Source organism: Megalobrama amblycephala, linkage group LG15 (genome assembly GCF_018812025.1).
Source record: "Megalobrama amblycephala isolate DHTTF-2021 linkage group LG15, ASM1881202v1, whole genome shotgun sequence".
NCBI lineage: Eukaryota > Metazoa > Chordata > Actinopteri > Cypriniformes > Xenocyprididae > Megalobrama > Megalobrama amblycephala.
In genome coordinates, this window is record NC_063058.1 from 20,737,353 (window position 1) to 20,757,171 (window position 19,819).

The 19,819-nt window shown below is 36.3% G+C and overlaps 1 protein-coding gene across 1 annotated transcript in view; it reads right to left on the minus strand.

Moving 5' to 3' along the window:
- Window positions 1-5,958: 5,958 nt before the first annotated feature.
- The window catches only part of magi2b (membrane associated guanylate kinase, WW and PDZ domain containing 2b), a 144,832-nt gene continuing 130,971 nt past the window's right edge, over window positions 5,959-19,819 (minus strand). Inside the window, exons 20-24 of the mRNA XM_048157920.1 lie at window positions 18,081-18,273; window positions 17,632-17,775; window positions 14,859-14,997; window positions 14,344-14,432; window positions 5,959-12,111 (exon numbers count right to left, since the gene is read on the minus strand). Of these exons, the coding sequence (XP_048013877.1) occupies window positions 12,055-12,111; window positions 14,344-14,432; window positions 14,859-14,997; window positions 17,632-17,775; window positions 18,081-18,273 (622 nt within the window). The 3' untranslated portion in view covers window positions 5,959-12,054. The remainder of the gene's footprint in view (window positions 12,112-14,343; window positions 14,433-14,858; window positions 14,998-17,631; window positions 17,776-18,080; window positions 18,274-19,819) is intronic.

The window sequence follows — 19,819 nt, forward strand, 5'->3', positions numbered from 1 at the left end:
GGAGTGGCGTTTCTCAACGGGGGCGTTCAAAGGACAACTGGGGGCGCTGGAAGCAAAATCTTCGAAAGGGGGCTGTTAGGTGTAGCTGTAGTAGATAATACAACAATGCGACGAAAACGGCGTATCATTTCCATTACAACGACTGTAGCCGAAGTTCCAGTGAAATCAGCTTAGCACGATATGATATGTGTCTTTCTTGTTCTTGTTTACAATGAATATGAATACTGTAGTTTGATGATTGGCTTCTACTTCATTAAAATGAATATGTGGTGCCATTGCTGACAGCATGAAATGGGAACTTTAAAGTTTCAGTGCAAAATTCCTAAATAGCCTAAATATTCATTTTTATTTACAGTGATATAAATGATAATGAGTTCAACTGTCCAGTCAAATCAATTCTTTTATGTAGCATTCAGTAACATGCTTTTTAAGTGATATAGGTGAATAATAATAAACGCCAAAAATATATGATAAATAATATGTATGCAGTGCTCAGCGTAAATGAGTACGCCCCCTTTGAAAAGTAACATTTTAAACAATATCTCAATGAACACAAAAACTATTTCCAAAATGTTGACAAGTCTGTTTAACTTATAACATGAAAGTAAGGTTAATAATATAACTTAGATTACACATTTTTCAGTTTTACTCAAATTAGGGTGATGCAAAAATGAGTACACCCCACAACAAAAACTACTACATCTAGTACTTCATATGCCTCCATGATTTTTAATGACAGCATCAAGTCTTCTAGGCATGGAATGAACAAGTTGGCGACATTTTGCAACATCGATCTTTTTCCATTCTTCAAGAATGACCTCTTTTAGAGACTGGATGCTGGATGGAGAGTGAAGCTTAACTTGTCTCTTCAGATTTCCCCATAGGTGTTCGATTGGGTTCAGATCAGGAGCCACTGAATCACTTTCACCCTGATCTTCTTCAGAAATCCAACAGTGGACTTAGATGTGTGTTTAGGATCATTGTCATGATGGAAAAGTGCACGACGACCAAGGGCATGGAGTGATGGTAGCATCTTCTCTTTCAGTATAGAGCAGTACATCTGTGAATTCATGATGCCATCAATGAAATGACACCAGCAGCACTCATGCAGCCCCACATAAGGACACTGCCACCACCATGTTTCACTGTAGGCATCATGCATTTTTCTTTGTATTCCTCACCTTTTTGACGCCATCCAGTTTTGAAGCCATCAGTTCCAAAAACATTTATCTTGGTCTCATCACTCCAGAGTATAGAGTCCCAGTTAGTCTTCATCTTTGTCACCATTGGCCCTGGCAAACTCTAGACTGGCTTTTTTGTGCCTGGGCTTTAGGAGAGGCTTCTTTCGTGGACGGCACCCATGAACGCCATTCCTCTGCAGTGTACGCCGTATTGTGTCACGGGAAATAGTCACCCCAGGGTCCGTGTACTTTTGCGTCCATTTGTTTTTCCTTTTTTAAACCAGAAATGAAATATGGAAAATGCGGTTTCTTTGTTTTTTATTTTAACATTGATGAATATAATTAGCAGATACAAGCCAATTTTCTTTATGCAAGATTAATATTTTATTAAAAATAACATTAATGATATACAAGTTGTTATTTAATATGTAAAAATGCTAAATTTAATTTCCAGTGTTTTGCGTCATACACACAGACGCTAAAGCGCCCTCTAGTGCCTTTTCCTCTGGCGTCAATAGAATGACTCACTTCAAGAGCTAGCCTAAATTACATTGATTGATTTTCATTCATTAAATTACTATTATTATTTGTACATTTATATTTTAACCTAAACATTAAATTTCTAAACCTTATAGTCTCTTGTTTAGCGCTCTAACATGGTCGAGTTCCCGCTTGTGGTCTCAATCCCGTCATTTTGCTTTTTACTCTGTTTTATGCGAATAAAGGCCAAAACGATCTAAATTACTGACTTTTTTGTCTGGCTCTGTTAGGGGTTTTACATAGTTTTATATTGAGAAATTGTTTGGGATTAGGAGTCACTTTATAGCTATGCTATGCTGTTCAAATTGAAAATATTTGTTATGATGACAAAATTATAGGCTACCCGAATAAATATTTCTAATTTCTTATTGAAAGCAATGCGTTACGGTTGTGTCGCTGGACATTACGCTTTACTTGGCTTAATCCTACTAAAACAACAACCAGGGAGAAACTACATTTTCTCACACATTTTCTTGTCATCACTAGCATCTGCTATAACTGCAACGTGAACAAAATGGAAGGACAATATAAAGTTATGCGTTTATAATGGTTTTCTACAAGTGGAAAACGCTGAACGTTGAAAGCGCGTTGCCTTCGACCTGACCTGCTTGTCTGCACATCTTTATTGGTAATTTAATATCAGTGTCTTAATGCATTAGCGTTTTCTTCATAACTGTGTTTTATTTTCTAGGAAAATGCTTAACGTGTTATTAATTGTGTTCATAGTGGGCTGCTTATAAGGTGTAGTGAATTTGCTCCTCCAATATCACCATTAAGCCACATTAATATTTTTCACGTTAAGCACTTAGAATGTCCCGCTTCGCTGGACGCGTTTGCTGCCAGTATCTCTTGAACATGCGGCAGTATCGGACCCCTCGTGAGTGAGAACGGGGTGGAAATCAAGTCAAGATAGGGTGACCACCCGTCTCGCATTTTGCGGGACAGTCCCGAATTTGGGAGCTTTGTCCCGCTTCCCGCAAGACTTAAGTAGAGTCTCGCATTTCATTTATGTCTGTATTTTTTTTTCATCCCTGAAATTACAATACCACAGTAAGAAATATAATAAAAACTAGGAGCCTTTAAAAATCTATTTGCGCAGCCGTCATATTCTAGCTGTGAAAATAACCAACCAACGCAATCATAGAGAGAGGTTTTCCGTCTGATGACAACTGAATGGACAGCGCAAGAGCCTCATCAAAGTCTGTAAACACAACTACACCAGCAAGGATTTCATCTTACATACTGGATAAGAACCTCAAGACCTGCTTAAAGCTGCCCAAATCGATTAAAGCATGTAATCATCCATCCTGATGTTAAATATTTCCAACGAACGGCAGCGATCAAGCGCCACACACGGAAATGGTTGAGCACCTACAGAAAAACGAGATATTCTCCATTTGTTTTAACCAATACAAAATTGCGAAATTCAGACACGACTTTCTTCACACGTTAATAGTTCATTTAATGCGGGTTTTATGGCGTTATTATAATGAAAAATATCGAGAGCGCATTATTGTATCACGAAAGCGCATCACATACGCGAGCAGGAATCTCTCCGCTCACAGGCGGATTCCCTTGCACAAAACTGGACGCGCGCGCGCTATCGCTCAGATATTACATCTGCGCGCTCAAACTTTGTCCTCCTGCATGCAGCCGTGAATCTATCTTCTCTCCAGGATTTAATGTTGCCATAGGCGCAACATTATAAGCACCTACCGGCAGAAACATTAATCGGCGCATATGCCAAGTTTGCCAACAAATGTAAATCAATATTTACATAGCGTAATAGTTGTAAATGTATCTGTCTCATGCGTCTCGCAAAATCACATCTACTGTCCTACAGATCAATAGCCAGGTGGTCACCCTAAGTCATATATTATCATGTTTCAGAGACATGGCTCTCGAAAGTGTGGGGGAAACAACAATTTTACAAAAGAAAACTTGTAAATTGACATTTCTTCGACTTTAATCTGTCCTTTTTTAATTTTGGTTTATAAAGATGCAAAACGTAATAAACAAAAATCTGAAAATAAGTCAATATTTATTTTGTGCACATGAAATTTGTGTATTCGGTTTTAATTTAAATTTTGGTATTCACCATAGCATTTAAAAATACAACAACCGTTCGTTTTTTCTTTTTCTTGACGTGGTTAAAAAACGAAAAAGGAATGGACGCAAAAGTACACGGACCCCCCAGTTTGGCTTTCTACTTCTTTAGATAACTGCAGTGAACTTGCATGCCAATTTTCTTCAAGAAATTATTTTCTTTCTCAGGTCTCTTCCATGTGGTGCCATTGCTGACAGCATGAAATGGGGAAGGGGTTTTAACACCCTTTTATAGTCAACTGTCTGCTGGACACCTGTGTAATGAATAATTAGACTCACCTATGATTGAATTCTTGTTAAATTGAACATTTGTAATCAAAAATTTGCTTTGCTCCAGAGACTTTCAGTGTGGATTTCTTAAAATATTTGAAAGAAGTGCTCACCAAGACTATTTATTTGATCAAAAATAAACAGTAATATTGTGAAATATCACTACAATTTCAACAGTTTTCTAATTGAATGTATTTTAAAATGTTGTCTTCTCCCTTGCTGAATGAAATTGACTGTAGGCTATAACTTGACCCAACATGACATTTATTAAAAATACTCTTTTCCTGAAAACAAACAAACAAAAAAAACTGTAGGCATTCATGTAAAAATCTACCTTCACACACACACAGCTGGACTGATTACTTGCAAATTGTAGTCTGGCGTGATGAATACGATCTTCAACTACATGGAACTGGATTAAATATTTTGACTGTTGCAATCCCAATCAGATTTATGACCAGTAACGCTGCCTGAATCATAATCACGCACTGTTCGCTGTTAGCTAGAGGAGAACTGGCCCACCGACTGAGCCTGGTTTCTCCCAAGGTTTTTTCCTCCATTTTTATCACCTGTTCGTCACCTGTTGGAGTTTGGGTTCCTTGCCGCTGTCGCCTTTGGCTTGCTTAGTTGAGGACACTTGATATTCAACAAAAAAATAGTCCCTGAACAGCAATAGAAGTTACATTTGTTATGCCTCTAGATGGCGGCAAAGATTGTCTTTATTAGCAGTGTTGCCAAGTCTGTGGTTTTCCCGCGGAATTAGGCTACTTTAACATTGTTGCCGCGGGCTGAAGCGACCCCAAATCACATGATAATTAGCCACTGGAATGCGAATTGTACCAAAAACGTGGATTTTACCCCTCGGAACACGATTTTTACAGAGGGACCCCCCAAAACGTGATTGGGATAGTTTTGGGCTAGTTTTGAGTAGCAATTGAGCGGGTTTTGTTGTGAAAAAAACCTGGCAACCCTGTTTATGAGCAAGTCTCTCAGTCGCAAAGACTTTTATATTGAAACTTGACAAGACGCAAATGACAAATGCTTTGACTAGCGCTGTCAAGTGTCAGCAGGGCATGGGAAAACCCATTAAATGTTAAAAGGACAAGATCGCAGCGGGCATTCAAACTGATTTTTTATTATGAACATAGGACTGACCTGAAGGAAAATGCTAAATCTTAATGCAGTCACTACACTCGGTCACACGATGTCTCTCTCACAATACTCTTCTACATAATGCAGTAAGCTTCAATGAACAAAGTCAGTAGAGACACGTTTCAACAAGTTGCTAAGACAGATGCAGAAACATTCGCATTCAGTGGCGCAGCGATACTTGTGTAACGCGGTCAGCTGTATGTTTTCGGGAATTTTACAACGGCTTCGAATGCGGCGCAACCAATCAGAATCAAACTTTCCTTTTTATAATACAAATACATGACAATTTTTTATTTATTAACGTTATCAAGATTACTCATTTGAATGTATTATGACTACTTTTTGATTACTCTTTCTTAGTCCATAAAAAATGCCAAATTCCTAAAGCGTATCTGATTATGAGCACACACATCCTTGTTTATTCTACTTTGTGGGATCCAAATGACCCCAATAAGATAACAAGTAAAGGACCCCACAAAGTAATAAATACAAGTTTTCTCTCTCTCTCTCTCAAACACACACACACACACACACACACACACACACACACACACACACACACACACACACACACACACACACACACACACACACACACACACACACACCATTTATATTCAAGTGTCACTTGTGTTTTTAATTATCTTTCAGTATGATGAATAACTGCTCACACAATCAGACATGAGTAAATCAGAACTATAAAAAGAACTTCAGACCTTGTCAGAGTTTATTTAACAGTATATCAGAATATCATACAGGTAAACAAGATTTTAGCAAAATTTATTATATCCGTACTGTTGCATTTCATAAAAATATTTGATCACTTAGTCTTTGAAACTATCAATAATACATTAAACCATATTTATAGGAGTACAGCTGTACAAGGTAAATACACATCTAACACTAGACAGTAATATTGATCTGAATGGGCCCTGGTACGTGCCATCTTTCACAGATTCAATATTTTCCTCAGTAATATAAAATGTTTTTTTTTTTTTCTTTGTCTTATTTTCACAGCAGGCAGGATACAGCTTCAAACAGTAAAAGCTATGAGCTGTGCAATAAATGCATCCACATTTTCCTTCACCGTTTCTAGCTGTCTGTCTCTCCATGTAAACAGCAGTTTTTTCTAGCACACTGCACCCAATGATGGAATCGATGGAGACTACAAATATTATGTGCTAGCTACAAAACCATCAGGGATATATGAACAGGGAGCATTTTTATTGTGGCACACATTACTAATATACACGATCTTGTTTCACTGCAAAAAAAAAAAAATATTATGAATCACTATTTTCCTCTTGTTTTCCATCAAAAAACATCTAAACGTCCTTAAAACAAGATGAATCTAGTTGATATTGTACATCTTGAAATAAGTTTTTTTCAGTTTTTAACTAAAAACCTAAAACTTTAAATGCGTTTTGGTGGCCTGAAAACTCAAGCTTATGAAAACAGGTTTCAAAGTGCAAGTTTTTGAAAATGGTCTCCATGTAAACAACAAAAAAACAACGCGAATCTGTGAAAATGATAACGTCTTGTACATGCGTATTACATGTTCAGTCTATAGTGTTTCATCGCCATCCAATGGCCTGCCAGCAGAATACAGCGTTTTTAGTTGATCCGTGTGAATGGGGATCGTTTTGACAATGGTGTCATCTGTACGCAGAAAACTCGAAGGAAAAACTTCTCCGTTTTAAGCATATCGTTGTCATGTAAACATACCCTTAATTCAAGATATACTGTTTTAAATGTGCGCATTTCAAAAGTATGACAAATTTCCATTGAATTGGATTGAGTACTCTTTAAATGGTGTACATATGAATTAAGAATGCATCAAATTTGTATGTATTTTTATGATGGATGGATGAATTTTTGGAGTTTCAAAAACCAGAACATTATTTAATATAACTCCGATAGTGTTCGTCTGTAAGAAGATAGTCATGTACACCTAGGATGGCTTGAGGGTGAGTAAATCATGGGATAATTTTCATTTTTGGTTGAACTACTCCTTTAACTTGCTTTAAGGATGTTTATAAAATGTTACAGGAAAACGAGACAAAATACTGATTAAGAATGTTTCTCTCTTTTTTTGCAGTGTTGAGAAGTAGGAATGTGATAAGCTTAAATTGATATGCAACGCTTTCAATGCATCTCTTGACTCACTTTCCGTAGTTCAAGAGACCGCTTGAAAATCTGGAATTACATTCCACATACCTCAAAAACAATTGAATTGGCACAGTTATCAGCCTGTGATCAGAATGACAGGTGCTGAGCAGCATAAGACAATTTCACAATTAAATGAATACAAAAAGAGGTGAAACACTGCATGGCATCGAACCCTCCCTCCACACTGTGAGATTCAATCACTGTAAATGTTTCTGTTGATCACTATCACCTTATGAAACGCATTAACACACAGTCTCCTCCATCTAATGAAAAGGTCAGAATGATAGAGGTTTCGATAAAACAGTGTTTGCCGCAACAAACCCAAAATCTTGATATATTATCTCCTTATTTTCTCATACCACTGTCCACATGTGCCAGATCAAAATGTTTGATCTTTATACATTTTCACTAACAAAACATTTTCACGACATCAGAAAAAAATTGGCAAAGTTTATCACCATTGAATCAAAGGTGAAAACAAAAGCTCAGCTCTTAAGAGGTTTCAATTTTCTATATGTAAAATGCATATTTCATACTGCTCTTTGTCCTGCCAGTAAGGCACTCTGCCCCATACAACTGGGTCCCACCCATTCATGCTAGAGAGACCCTGATCATGCCCATATCATTTAAAAAGACCCTTTTTCCTCGTCTCGGCTCCCGGTTGAACCTTAACCGTGTCTTAACCAGGTGTGAGTGTCAAGCGATAAACCAAAGTTCTGGATACAGATTAGCCAGATTAATCATTTTCATGTTATGCTCGGTAACCAATAAATGGCTGATATTAAAATTCCATACCATTTTGTTTAAATAAATGTAAAAATAAAACACTAAAACTTCATTTTAAATACTACAAATGAATTATAATGTACCGTATGAAAAATTAATATTTGCTAAAATCACATTTAACAGTGTTATTAATTGTTTATAAATTTTAAGATTATCTTCGAGTGAGCGTTAGATGATGGCAAAAAAAATCTAAAATGTAAAAATGGGAAATGAGCAGGCAAAGTTAAATAACTAATATCGAAATCGGCCAATAACCGGTATAGTGCCAAAATCTTGCACCAGGAATTTATATGAAGAAAGTAAATGGAGTCAACTGATTTCATGTTCACTTTGCCATAACTAAGTGCAGTTGTAACAAGTGGCAGGAAATTTTGCCATGTTCTACAAAAAAATTGTATGGTGACGTCTTATTGGTCGCAAACGTTCTAAAATCCACATTTACATGTATGTATCCCCGCCCATAATTACATCTTATTGGTCCAGAATCCTCACTGACATGTATGTAGCCCCACCCATAATTGCATCTCATTGGTCTAAAATCCACATTTACATGTATGTAGCCCCGCCCATTGTTACATTATAAAAAAATCCACATTGATGTGTATGTAGCCCCACCCATAATTATATTGTATTAGTCTAAAATCCACATTTACGCATGTAGCCCCGCCCACAATTACATCTTATTGGTCTAAAATCCGCATTTACGTGTGTGTAGCCCCACCCATAATTATATCTCATTGGTCTAAAATCCACGTGTGTATGTAGCCCCACCCGTTATTACATCTCAGTCTAAAATCCACATTGATGTGTATGTAGCCCCACCCATAATTATATTGTATTAGTCTAAAATCCACATTTATGTAGATCACTGACAAGCTACGCAATATCGCGTTCATTATCGCAGATGAATCGCCTTTGATAATGAATGCGATATTGCGTAGCTTGTCAGTGAACTACGGCTCTGTCTATTAAATGCCGCGCCATTTGAAAGCAGGTGATGGCGATTTAGCGGTAATCAGGGAACCGGCTTTACTGACGAAATGCGTGTGACAATCGCATGCGATATATCGCCCAGCCCTATGTAGCCCCACCCATAATTATATTGTATCAGTCTAAAATCCACATTTATGCATGTAGCCCCGCCCACAATTACATCTTATTGGTCTAAAATCCACATTTACATGTGTGTAGCCCCGCCCATTATTACATCCCATTAATCTAAAATCCACATTTACGTGTGTAGCCCCGCCCATTATTACATCTCAGTCTAAAATCCACATTGATGTGTATGTAGCCCCACCCATAATTATATTGTATTAGTCTAAAATCCACATTTACGTAGATCACTGACAAGCTACGCAATATCGCGTTCATATCGCAGATGAAGCGCCTTCGATAATGAACGCGATATTGCGTAGCTTGTCAGTGAACTACGGCTCTGTCTATTAAATGCCGCGCCATTTGAAAGCAGGTGATGGCGATTTAGCGGTAATCAGGGAACCGGCTTTACTGACGAAATGCGTGTGACAATCGCATGCGATATATCGCCCAGCCCTATGTAGCCCCACCCATAATTATATTGTATCAGTCTAAAATCCACATTTATGCATGTAGCCCCGCCCACAATTACATCTTATTGGTCTAAAATCCACATTTACATGTGTGTAGCCCCGCCCATTATTACATCCCATTAATCTAAAATCCACATTTACGTGTGTAGCCCCGCCCATTATTACATCTCAGTCTAAAATCCACATTGATGTGTGTGTAGCCCCACCCATAATTCTATTGTATTAGTCTAAAATCCACATTTACGTAGATCACTGACAAGCTACGCAATATCGCGTTCATATCGCAGATGAAGCGCCTTCGATAATGAACGCGATATTGCGTAGCTTGTCAGTGAACTACGGCTCTGTCTATTAAATGGCGCTCCATTTGAAAGCAGGTGATGGCGATTTAGCGGTAATCAGGGAACCGGCTTTACTGACGAAATGCGCGTGACAATCGCATGCGATATATCACCCAGCCCTATGTAGCCCCACCCATAATTATATTGTATCAGTTTAAAATCCATATTTATGCATGTAGCCCCGCCCACAATTACATCTTATTGGTCTAAAATCCACATTTACGTGTGTGTAGCCCTGCCCATTATTAATCTCAGTCTAAAATCCACATTTACGCATGTAGCCCCACCCACAATTACATCTTATTGGTCTAAAATCCACATTTATGTGCGTGTAGCCCCGCCCATTATTACATCTCAGTCTAAAATCCACATTGATGTGTATGTAGCCCCACCCATAATTATATTGTGTTAGTCTAAAATCCACATTTACGCATGCAGCCCCGCCCACAATTACATCTTATTGGTCTAAAATCTGCATTTACGTGTGTATCCCCGCCCATTATTACATCCCATTGGTCTAAAATCCACATTTACGTGTGTAGCCCCGCCCATTATAACATCCCATTGGTCTAAAATCTACATTTACGTGTGTATCCCCGCCCATTATTACATCCCATTGGTCTAAAATCCACATTTACATGTGTGTAGCCCCACCCATTATTACATCTTATTGGTCTAAAATCCATATTTACAGATAAGTAGCTCAATTCATAATTACATATTACTGCTGTTGATTACACATCAAATACATTCTGACTAGATATTTTTGAGCTATTTTTCACATTTGGAGTAAACAGCCAAATTATGTCTTGTCGCACTTGGTTAAGACACGGTGAAAGACTACAGGTCTCCTGGTCTCAAACCAAACTGCCCTGAAAAACTCCCTCCTTTTTTAATTAGCTCTGCTAATTAGCTCCAATGAACTACGGAGCCATCAGGGACATGGGAATGAAGCTTGCGAGGTGTAAGATGGCACCCCAGATCCACAGTGGTGGCACACAGTACAGGGCCAGGAATGATGCACTGAGGCTTCGGAAACATCTGCAGTCCTGCTTCAGTTCAGTTCAGTTCCATACTATTGAAACATATTGTCTTGGGTTCTAAAGGGATACGTCCATGCGGCAGATTTGGCGATTGATATGCATTTACCTCCTATAACTCAGCACGAATGGGTAGGCAAGATACTTTACCTTGTATCTCTCCATCATGGCGGCCTCCTTTTATATTTACTGTCAGTGTTTCACAATGTCTATGGTGACGTTTTTTTTCCCATCAGACATATAACGAAACTCAATACTAAAACGTTGAAGTTCTCAACTCAGAACTTGTTTGTGTGTTTCTTCAGGAATCTCTTTTCATGCTACACATATATTTGCGATATTTGACCCCCAGTATCGCTAGAGGCTTGTTCTGAACATCTTGAAATGATACAAAAAATAAACAACCTCTACATGATAAACAAATAAAGAGAGCTTGGGTCCACAGGACGGAAGAACGAGGCGTTGAAAGTTCAGCTCGTTCCCCTGCAAGAAGTTTCCGCTCTGGATCCAGAATTAAACAGCGAAGAGGGCGAGCCACGCGTCTTTGGCTGCCGTTCATCTGGATCGTCCAGAAAAACAGAAAACAAACTTGGATCAGCGACTATATGAAAAGCAAGTTGGATGCGACAATCCATTTGAGGTTGATGTGTCTCCATCTGTTCTTAATATTTTCGACTTTTATGATCCATCTTCTCTGTTTTTTAGGCTGTTCAAATCACAGCTCTTACAGGTGGACCTGCCACCCTTTGTTCCACGGGCGAAGCCCCACAAAACTGACCACGAGGGGTGCCGTGATTGGTCCAGACTGTCACAGAATGCCACTGAAAGTTCAGGGTTTTGAGGCTGGATGAGATGACGGGTGACGGCGAAGGGCAAGTGTCAGGCTAGCGGGGTGAGACTACTTCCGACAAGGCAGGGGCGGCTGGAGAGACAGCACTCCGGGAGGCGGCACTGTCTACCAGGAAACACAAAGAACCTGTGAATCACCCGATACACCCGACTGCACATCAAGGTTACTGCCAATGGACACAACAGAAGTGTTGGGGAGCATTTCCAGTACAAGCTAATTTAGCGTAACCGGTAAAGTAACAAAATGATACTATCCCTTATCCGTAATGTTGGTAAGTTTGATTCATTTTAGTGAATTGGTTCATTTTGATGGTTTATGTAATGAACTTCTAAATATGATTCATGAGTCTGTGTGGCCTTTTATAAAGCTTTTGCATAGTCAAATATTTTATGAAATATTGCATTTTCAACTTATTACATATCGAGATATGTATATATATAATTTTTATTATAAAAATTAGTGCTGTCAAACGCATCCAAAATAAAAGTTTGTTTACATAATATGTGTACTGTGTATATTTATTATGCATATATAAATACACACACACATGTATTTGGGTCATTGACGAAAGTGTAAAAAAAAACATAATGGAGATATAATTAATTTTGAATTTTTATTAAGGTGTTAACAATGACATTATGTGGTTTTTATAATCAATTAACAATGCTTTTGTCATTTTTTTTACAAGATAGACAAAATTTGTCACCAAAAAGTCATTTGGGTTAACCAAATTTCGGTTTTACCGAATGACACTTTTGGTTATACCAAATGACGATATTTTCAAACAATGCTAACAGGCTGATATCTAGCTAGCTACTAGCAAAAGGACAATCAAACATTTTATATTTAGTACAATTTTTTTTAAATATTACAACATTTTCCATGTTTTATAGCGGTTGTACCGAATGACCTGATGTTTCGGGACATGCGTATGAGCAAGTGAAAACATGAATTTTTCTAATAGTTAAGAGAGAGTTAGTTACTTTGCTTCACGATCATGTGGTCCTTTGCAGGTGTCTGAATGATGTCACATCCTGTCACAGGATATTGATCGCATGACTTGATCCAAAATGGTCCCTTTATATCGGTTACTCCGAATGACATCAATGAAATTCATTTTTCCGACATTCTTTCTCAAAACAAAGCAACGACTTCTACACATAATTTTAATACCATTTTGCACTATGTTGATATATGATGTTATAAAATCATGACAGAATAAAAAATATATACATTTATTACATTTTAAGATATTTTAATCACAAATTAAATGACTGTATTGGCCTTTGGACGGTTAAACCGAATGACCTTTTGACACTTAAATCTTTAAAATACCTTTAAAAGTAGCAAAATATAATGTTTGTGTATTTATATACACATAATAAATCACGATTAATCGTTTGACAGAACTAATAAAAATGTATATAAATAATAAACATACATATGTATTATGAATGGCCAAACAATAAATAATTATATGAAATCTGAATTGAAATTTGTAGATCCTAAATGAAGTTATATAAATATAAATCTGAATATATAGTTATAACTCTGATATATAAATTCTGATATAATAATAACTGATTTATAAACTACAAATATATACAGTAAATGCAAATCTAAATATAAATGTAAATCATTTATATGTAGTTATAAGTCTGAAAATATAAATTCTGAATATATATATATATATATATATATATATGTACTGTATATGAATATATAGTTATAACTCTGATATATAAATGCAAATCAAAAATATAAATATAATTCCAAATAAAAAAAATTCCAAAAAAAAAAATTCCAAAAAAAATAAAAAAATTAAACTTCTAAGTATATACAGTAAATACAAATCTAAATATAAATCATTTATATGTAGTTATATGTCTGAAATTATGCATGCAGATCTGAATATATAGTTATAATTCTGAATATATGAATGCAAATCGTCAATATATCTATGTAATTCTGAATACATATAGTGAATATATAAATAAATTCTGAATGTAAATTCTGGATGTATATTTTTGTATCCTGAATATGAAAAATGTAAATCCAACTAATCTTCTATTCATATATTTATAACTTATTGTAGTTTAACTACTTTAACACTTCAATCAGTTACAAAGTAGCTTCCCCAACACTGTCATACGCTCACATGCACACAGCAACACAAAACTACACACAAACACACTTTGCGACCAATCACAGTCTAGTTAAAAATACTCAGACATGCAACGTATGCTATTGTGCCAATGCAAACGGAAACAGAAACAGAGAGAAAATCTACAGATATAGAAGAAACGCAAGCAGAAAGACGTGCAGGATGCCACGAACCGTGTCTTTAGTGTGTCCCATTATGAAGAAATAGGGTGAGGCTAGAGTGTCGCTTTTCATGCACATGGAAAGGTTGGTAGGTACCATCCCTACAGGACAGGAAGTAAAAGACTGAACTATTGCATTGCACAGAAGAGTTAGAAAAACAGAGCAGCTGATAGGAGAGGAGTTAAGACAACACTGGTTACAGGCTACCAGACGTTTCATCACTAAATGAAAGTTCACTGAAAGGTTTAATTGATATAGTGAGTCATCAAAGGCTTTTAAGCTTTTAACAGAAAGCTTTCAGCTAAAGCAAACCGTCAAAATCACAGTGTACCACTTGAGCGATTGTTCCCCGGTGCACTCCAATAAGCACATTTATGTGCATTCGCTCTATTATTTTGGCCAAAATCAGCAGTTTTTTAATTGTAAAACATGATTATGAATTCTACGTTCATCTGAAAAGTTGCTAATGGCTATAAAACTTTTCTTTTTAATTGAACAGCATTGGCTGTGTGTATTGAGATACCCACCATATTCCGGCACCTGTCCCGTGCCCCTCTTCAACAGCAGACGCACTCGACGACCACCGGCCTTGATGAGCTCGATGGCACGGGCGTGACTCATGTCTCTCGTACTCTCGCCGTTAATTTCAATAATCTGATCTCCAACCTGTGGACATGAGAAAAATCAGGAGTGGATATTTTGAGTCAGGATCTTGTATCACCCTGAAGGTGTTTGCTGTATGATAAATGACCAATCAGAATGAAGTATTCCAGAGAGTTGTGGAATAAGTGCAAATGGGCCAATGACGTGATGCATTAATTTTTTGTCCAAAGGCCTTAATAATAATAAAAAACAAAGATATGACATCCAAAGTACAGTTGTGGTCAAAATGATTGGCACCCTTGATAAATATGATCAAAGATGACTATAAAAATAAATCTGCATTGTTTATCCTTTTGATCTTTAATTCAAAAAATTGAAGGAAAAGTGGGGGGAGAAAAAAAAAAAAAAAAAAAAAAAAAAAAAAAATCTCACATTATGAAATAAATGTTTTTATCCAAAACATCTTGTCACCCTTTTATTCAAGACTTTTTGCAACTCTCTTTTGCCAAGACAACAGCTCTGAGTCTTCACCTATAATGCCTGATGAGTTTGGAGAACACCGGACAAGAGATCAGAGACCATTCCTTCATGCAGAATCTCTCCAGATCCTTCAGATTCCAGCTCCATGATGGTGCTTCTTCTCTTCAGTTCACTCCACTCATTCTCTTTAGGGTTCAGGTCAGGGGACTGGGATGGTCATTTTGTGCTCAGTGACCCATTTTTGTGTTGGATTTGATGTTTGTTTTGGATCATTGTCCTGATGGAAGATCCAACCACGACCCATTATTGGATTTCTAGCAGAAGCAGTTTTTTAACTGTTGGTTTTTGATAGAATCCATGATACTATATATCTGAACATGATGTCCAGGACCTCCAGCGGAAAAATAGGCCCACAACATTAAAGATCCAGCAGTATATTTAAGCGTGGGCATGTGGTACTTTTTATCCATGTGTGCACCAAACCCATCTGGTGGGTTTGCTGCAAAAATGCTCTTTTTTTAGTTTCATTTGACCACAGAAGCTCGTCCCGTTTGAAGTTCCAGTCTTGTCTGACAACTTAATATACTGGAGATTGTTTCTGGATGAGAGCAGAGGATTTTTCTTGAAACCCTCCCGAACAACTTGTGGGTGTAGGTTGATCATTTTTTTAGGCTTTCTGAGACTCAAGACTCAACTAATCTCTGCAGTTCTCCAGCTGTGATCCTTGGAGAGTCTTTGGCCACTCAAACTCTCCTCCTCACAGCGCATTAGGACGATTTAGACATGCGTCCTCTTCCAGGCAGATTTGTAACATCTTTAGTTGATTGGAACTTCTTAATTATTGCACTGATAGTGGAAATGGGGATTTTCAATCTTTAGCTATTTTCTTACAGCCACTTTCGATTTTGTGAAGCTCAACAATCTTTTTTACTCATAAAATATTCTAGGGGTGCCAATAATTGTGGCCAACGTGTTTTGGAGAAAAACATTTATTTCATAAAGTGATTTCCCCCCACTTTCAATTCTTTTCCTTCAATGAAAGGTTAGATTTTTGCTAATTTTATGAATTAAAGATCAGATTATTATTATTATTATTATCAGATTATTTTTACTGTCATCTTTGATCATATTTATCAAGGGTGCCACAACTGCATGTAAGGTAGTACAACTAGAACTCTTTTATTGAATCCAAAAGGTTTTAATTATATTTTGCTACATATAAAGGTATTTTAAAGATTTTGAAGTGTCAAAAGGTCATTCGGTTTAACTGTCCAAAGGCCAATACAGCCATTTCATTTGTGATTAAAATATCTTAAAATGTAATACATTTCGGTAAAACCGAATGACTTTTTTGGTGACAAATTTTGTCCATCTTGTAAAAAATGACAAAAGCAGTGTTAATTGATTATAAAAACTACATAATCTCATTGTTAACACTTAATAAAACTTCAAAATTAATTATATCTCCATTACGTTTTTTTACACTTTTAAAAACCTTATTCGTCAATGACCCAAATACACTACCGTTCAAAAGTTTGGGTTCCATTTTTTTTTATATATATCTCTTAGTCTCTTCAGCTCAAAGCTGTATTTATTTTATCAAAACACAGTAAAAAGTTGTGAAATAATATTACAATTACAAATAATTGATTACTATTTTAATATATTTTAAAATGTGATTTATTCCTTTGATGGCAAAGCTGAATTTTCAGCATCATTACTCCAGTCTTCAGTGTCACATGATCCTTCAGAAATCATTATAATATGCTGATTTGGTGCTTAAGAAACATTTCTTATTATTATCAATATTGAAAACAAATGTGCTGCTTAATATGCTTTATATTTTTGTGGAAACATTTTTTCTTTGATGAATAGGAAATTCAAAAGAACAGAATTTAATTGAAATAAAAATCGTCTGTAACATTATAAATGTCTTCACTCTCACTTTTGATCAATTTAATGCATCCTTGCTGAATAAAAGTATTAATTTAAAAAAAAAATAAAATAAATCTAACTGAAAATTTTGAACTAATAATATAATATAATTTTACATAAATGCATTTTTTTTTTTTTTTTTTTACAAAGGGTGAAATGTTCAAAATAGATCTTAGCAGTTTGAGTGTGAGACTCTGATTTATAAAAGTGCAATTATCAAAGCCTTTTCCATCTAACAGTTTGAACTGATAATCTCAGAATGTGTCTGAAGAGTTTTCTCACCCTCATTCTGCCGTTGCGGATCGCAGGTCCGTCCTCAGCCAGTCTCAGCACAAACAGGTCCATCTTATATTCCCGTCCTCCGCGAATACTAAAGCCAAATCCCTTCACACTTTTCTCCAGTTCCACAGTGAAATAGTCATAGTCCTGGAAAAAGAAATAAAAATTAAATAAATAAAAAAATCTAAGTGTGGCACGTTTAAGACAACCCCCACATTTGACTTTTATTTAGCTTTTATCTAATTTAAATGAAGTTACATTTAATATTAATTTATATTTATTTGCTTATTAATAAAATGACCAAAAATTACATTTAAAATCATTATATGAGATCAAACCGCATTTAAATATTTATGTGTGTGTGTATATATATATATATATATGATGTCAAGTAGATAAGTAGATAAGTAATGTCAAGTAATATTTTTATGTAATAAAATGAGCAGTTTCACCTGTGGTCTGTAATCAGCGATGGAGTGTTGTCTGTAGTCTATCAGAGCAGGTGGGTGTCTGTACTCCATGGTGGGTGGCTGTCTGTAGTCTGCTACAGGTGGATGTCTGTAGTCCACCGGGGGCTGTCTGTAGTCCGTGTATGCAGCTTGGCAGATATCGGGTTTAACATCCTGCCTGGCTTTTACTTCCGACCTATAGTTACCAACAAGGTCAAATGAAGTGATCCTGTCCTGCAATTCAACAGGCTGAATAACTTCAGCTACACATTTCCCACAGAACTCAAGTTCAATCCACCTAAACTCTCTGGAAATGTTGCTTTAAATACTTTTATGTCCTATGTACAATAAAAACAACATATTTTACATCTAGCAGTGACCTTTTCTTCTCTCTGACCATGTGACCAGGGCTTTGCTCATGGGCCATATTTATCAAGTCTCAGTTCCCATCTTTCACAATGCATAAATCAGAGCAGTCTTGAGCCAACCCTGGGAAAAAATGTGCAAACCCTGCCTGAGAGGAGAAGCATGTATTATTGAAGAGGTAAATAATTTATCATGAAGTGTTAAGTGATGTTACTCAGGCTGGTGTGAGAGAAAGACAGCAGGAGCTCGAAGTGTTATGTGAGACTGCCCAAGGCAACTGGGTTGAGCACAAAGACTACCTGAGAGAAGCCCTTAAACAAATGTGGACATGTGGACAAAAAACAGGAATAAAATGAAGAGATTTGGATGTGCCAGTCTCTTGAAGTATGTCAAGAACATGCCCGAATTTTTTCACCCAAAAAAGTCAAAAGTAAAAATATGATTTTATTAATTAAAAAAAGTTTTAATAACATTTTAATAACACTTTAATTAATTTATATGTTATATCTAGAAATCAATGGAACGTGTTTTTTGTACCAATGAAGATTTCTTGCATTGAAATATAAAAAAAATAAATATAATTTGTCCAAAAAAGCAATAATGAAAAACAATATTAGATATTGTTTAAATTGTAAACTAAATTGTAACTTTTAAAAATCGATGTAATTTGTATTGTAAAACATGAGAATTGCCATTTAGAACTGATAATTACATAATTCAAAAGTAAAACATCTGGATGAATTATGGTCATATGAATTTGGGAAGAAAAGTGCACAATTGTGATGAAAATAATGTTATCATGGAAAAAAAAACATCTTGGTATAAAAATATATAAATACAATCTTCGTTTTCTTTATGCAATAGAAATATAATGTGCTGTGATGAAACTGGCAAAAAAACAAAACTACAACATAAAAACAGTAAGATAGTCGGATGGATGTATGGATGGATGGTGGATGTATAAATGAAGGGATGGGTGGATGGATAAATGGATAAATGGATGGATGTATAAATGGAACGATGGGTGGATGGATGTATAAATGGAGGGATGGTGGATGGATGTATAAATGGAGGGATGGGTGGATGGATAAATGGATGGATGTATAAATGGAGCGATGGGTGGATGGATGTATAAATGGAGGGATGGGTGGATGGATAAATGGATGGATGGATGTATAAATGGAGGGATGGGTGGATGGATAAATGGATGGATGTATAAATGGAGCGATGGGTGGATGGATGTATAAATGGAGGGATGGGTGGATGGATAAATGGATGGATGGATGTATAAATGAAGGGATGGGTGGATGGATAAATGGATGGATGGATGTATAAATGAAGGGATGGGTGGATGGATAAATGGATAAATGGATGGA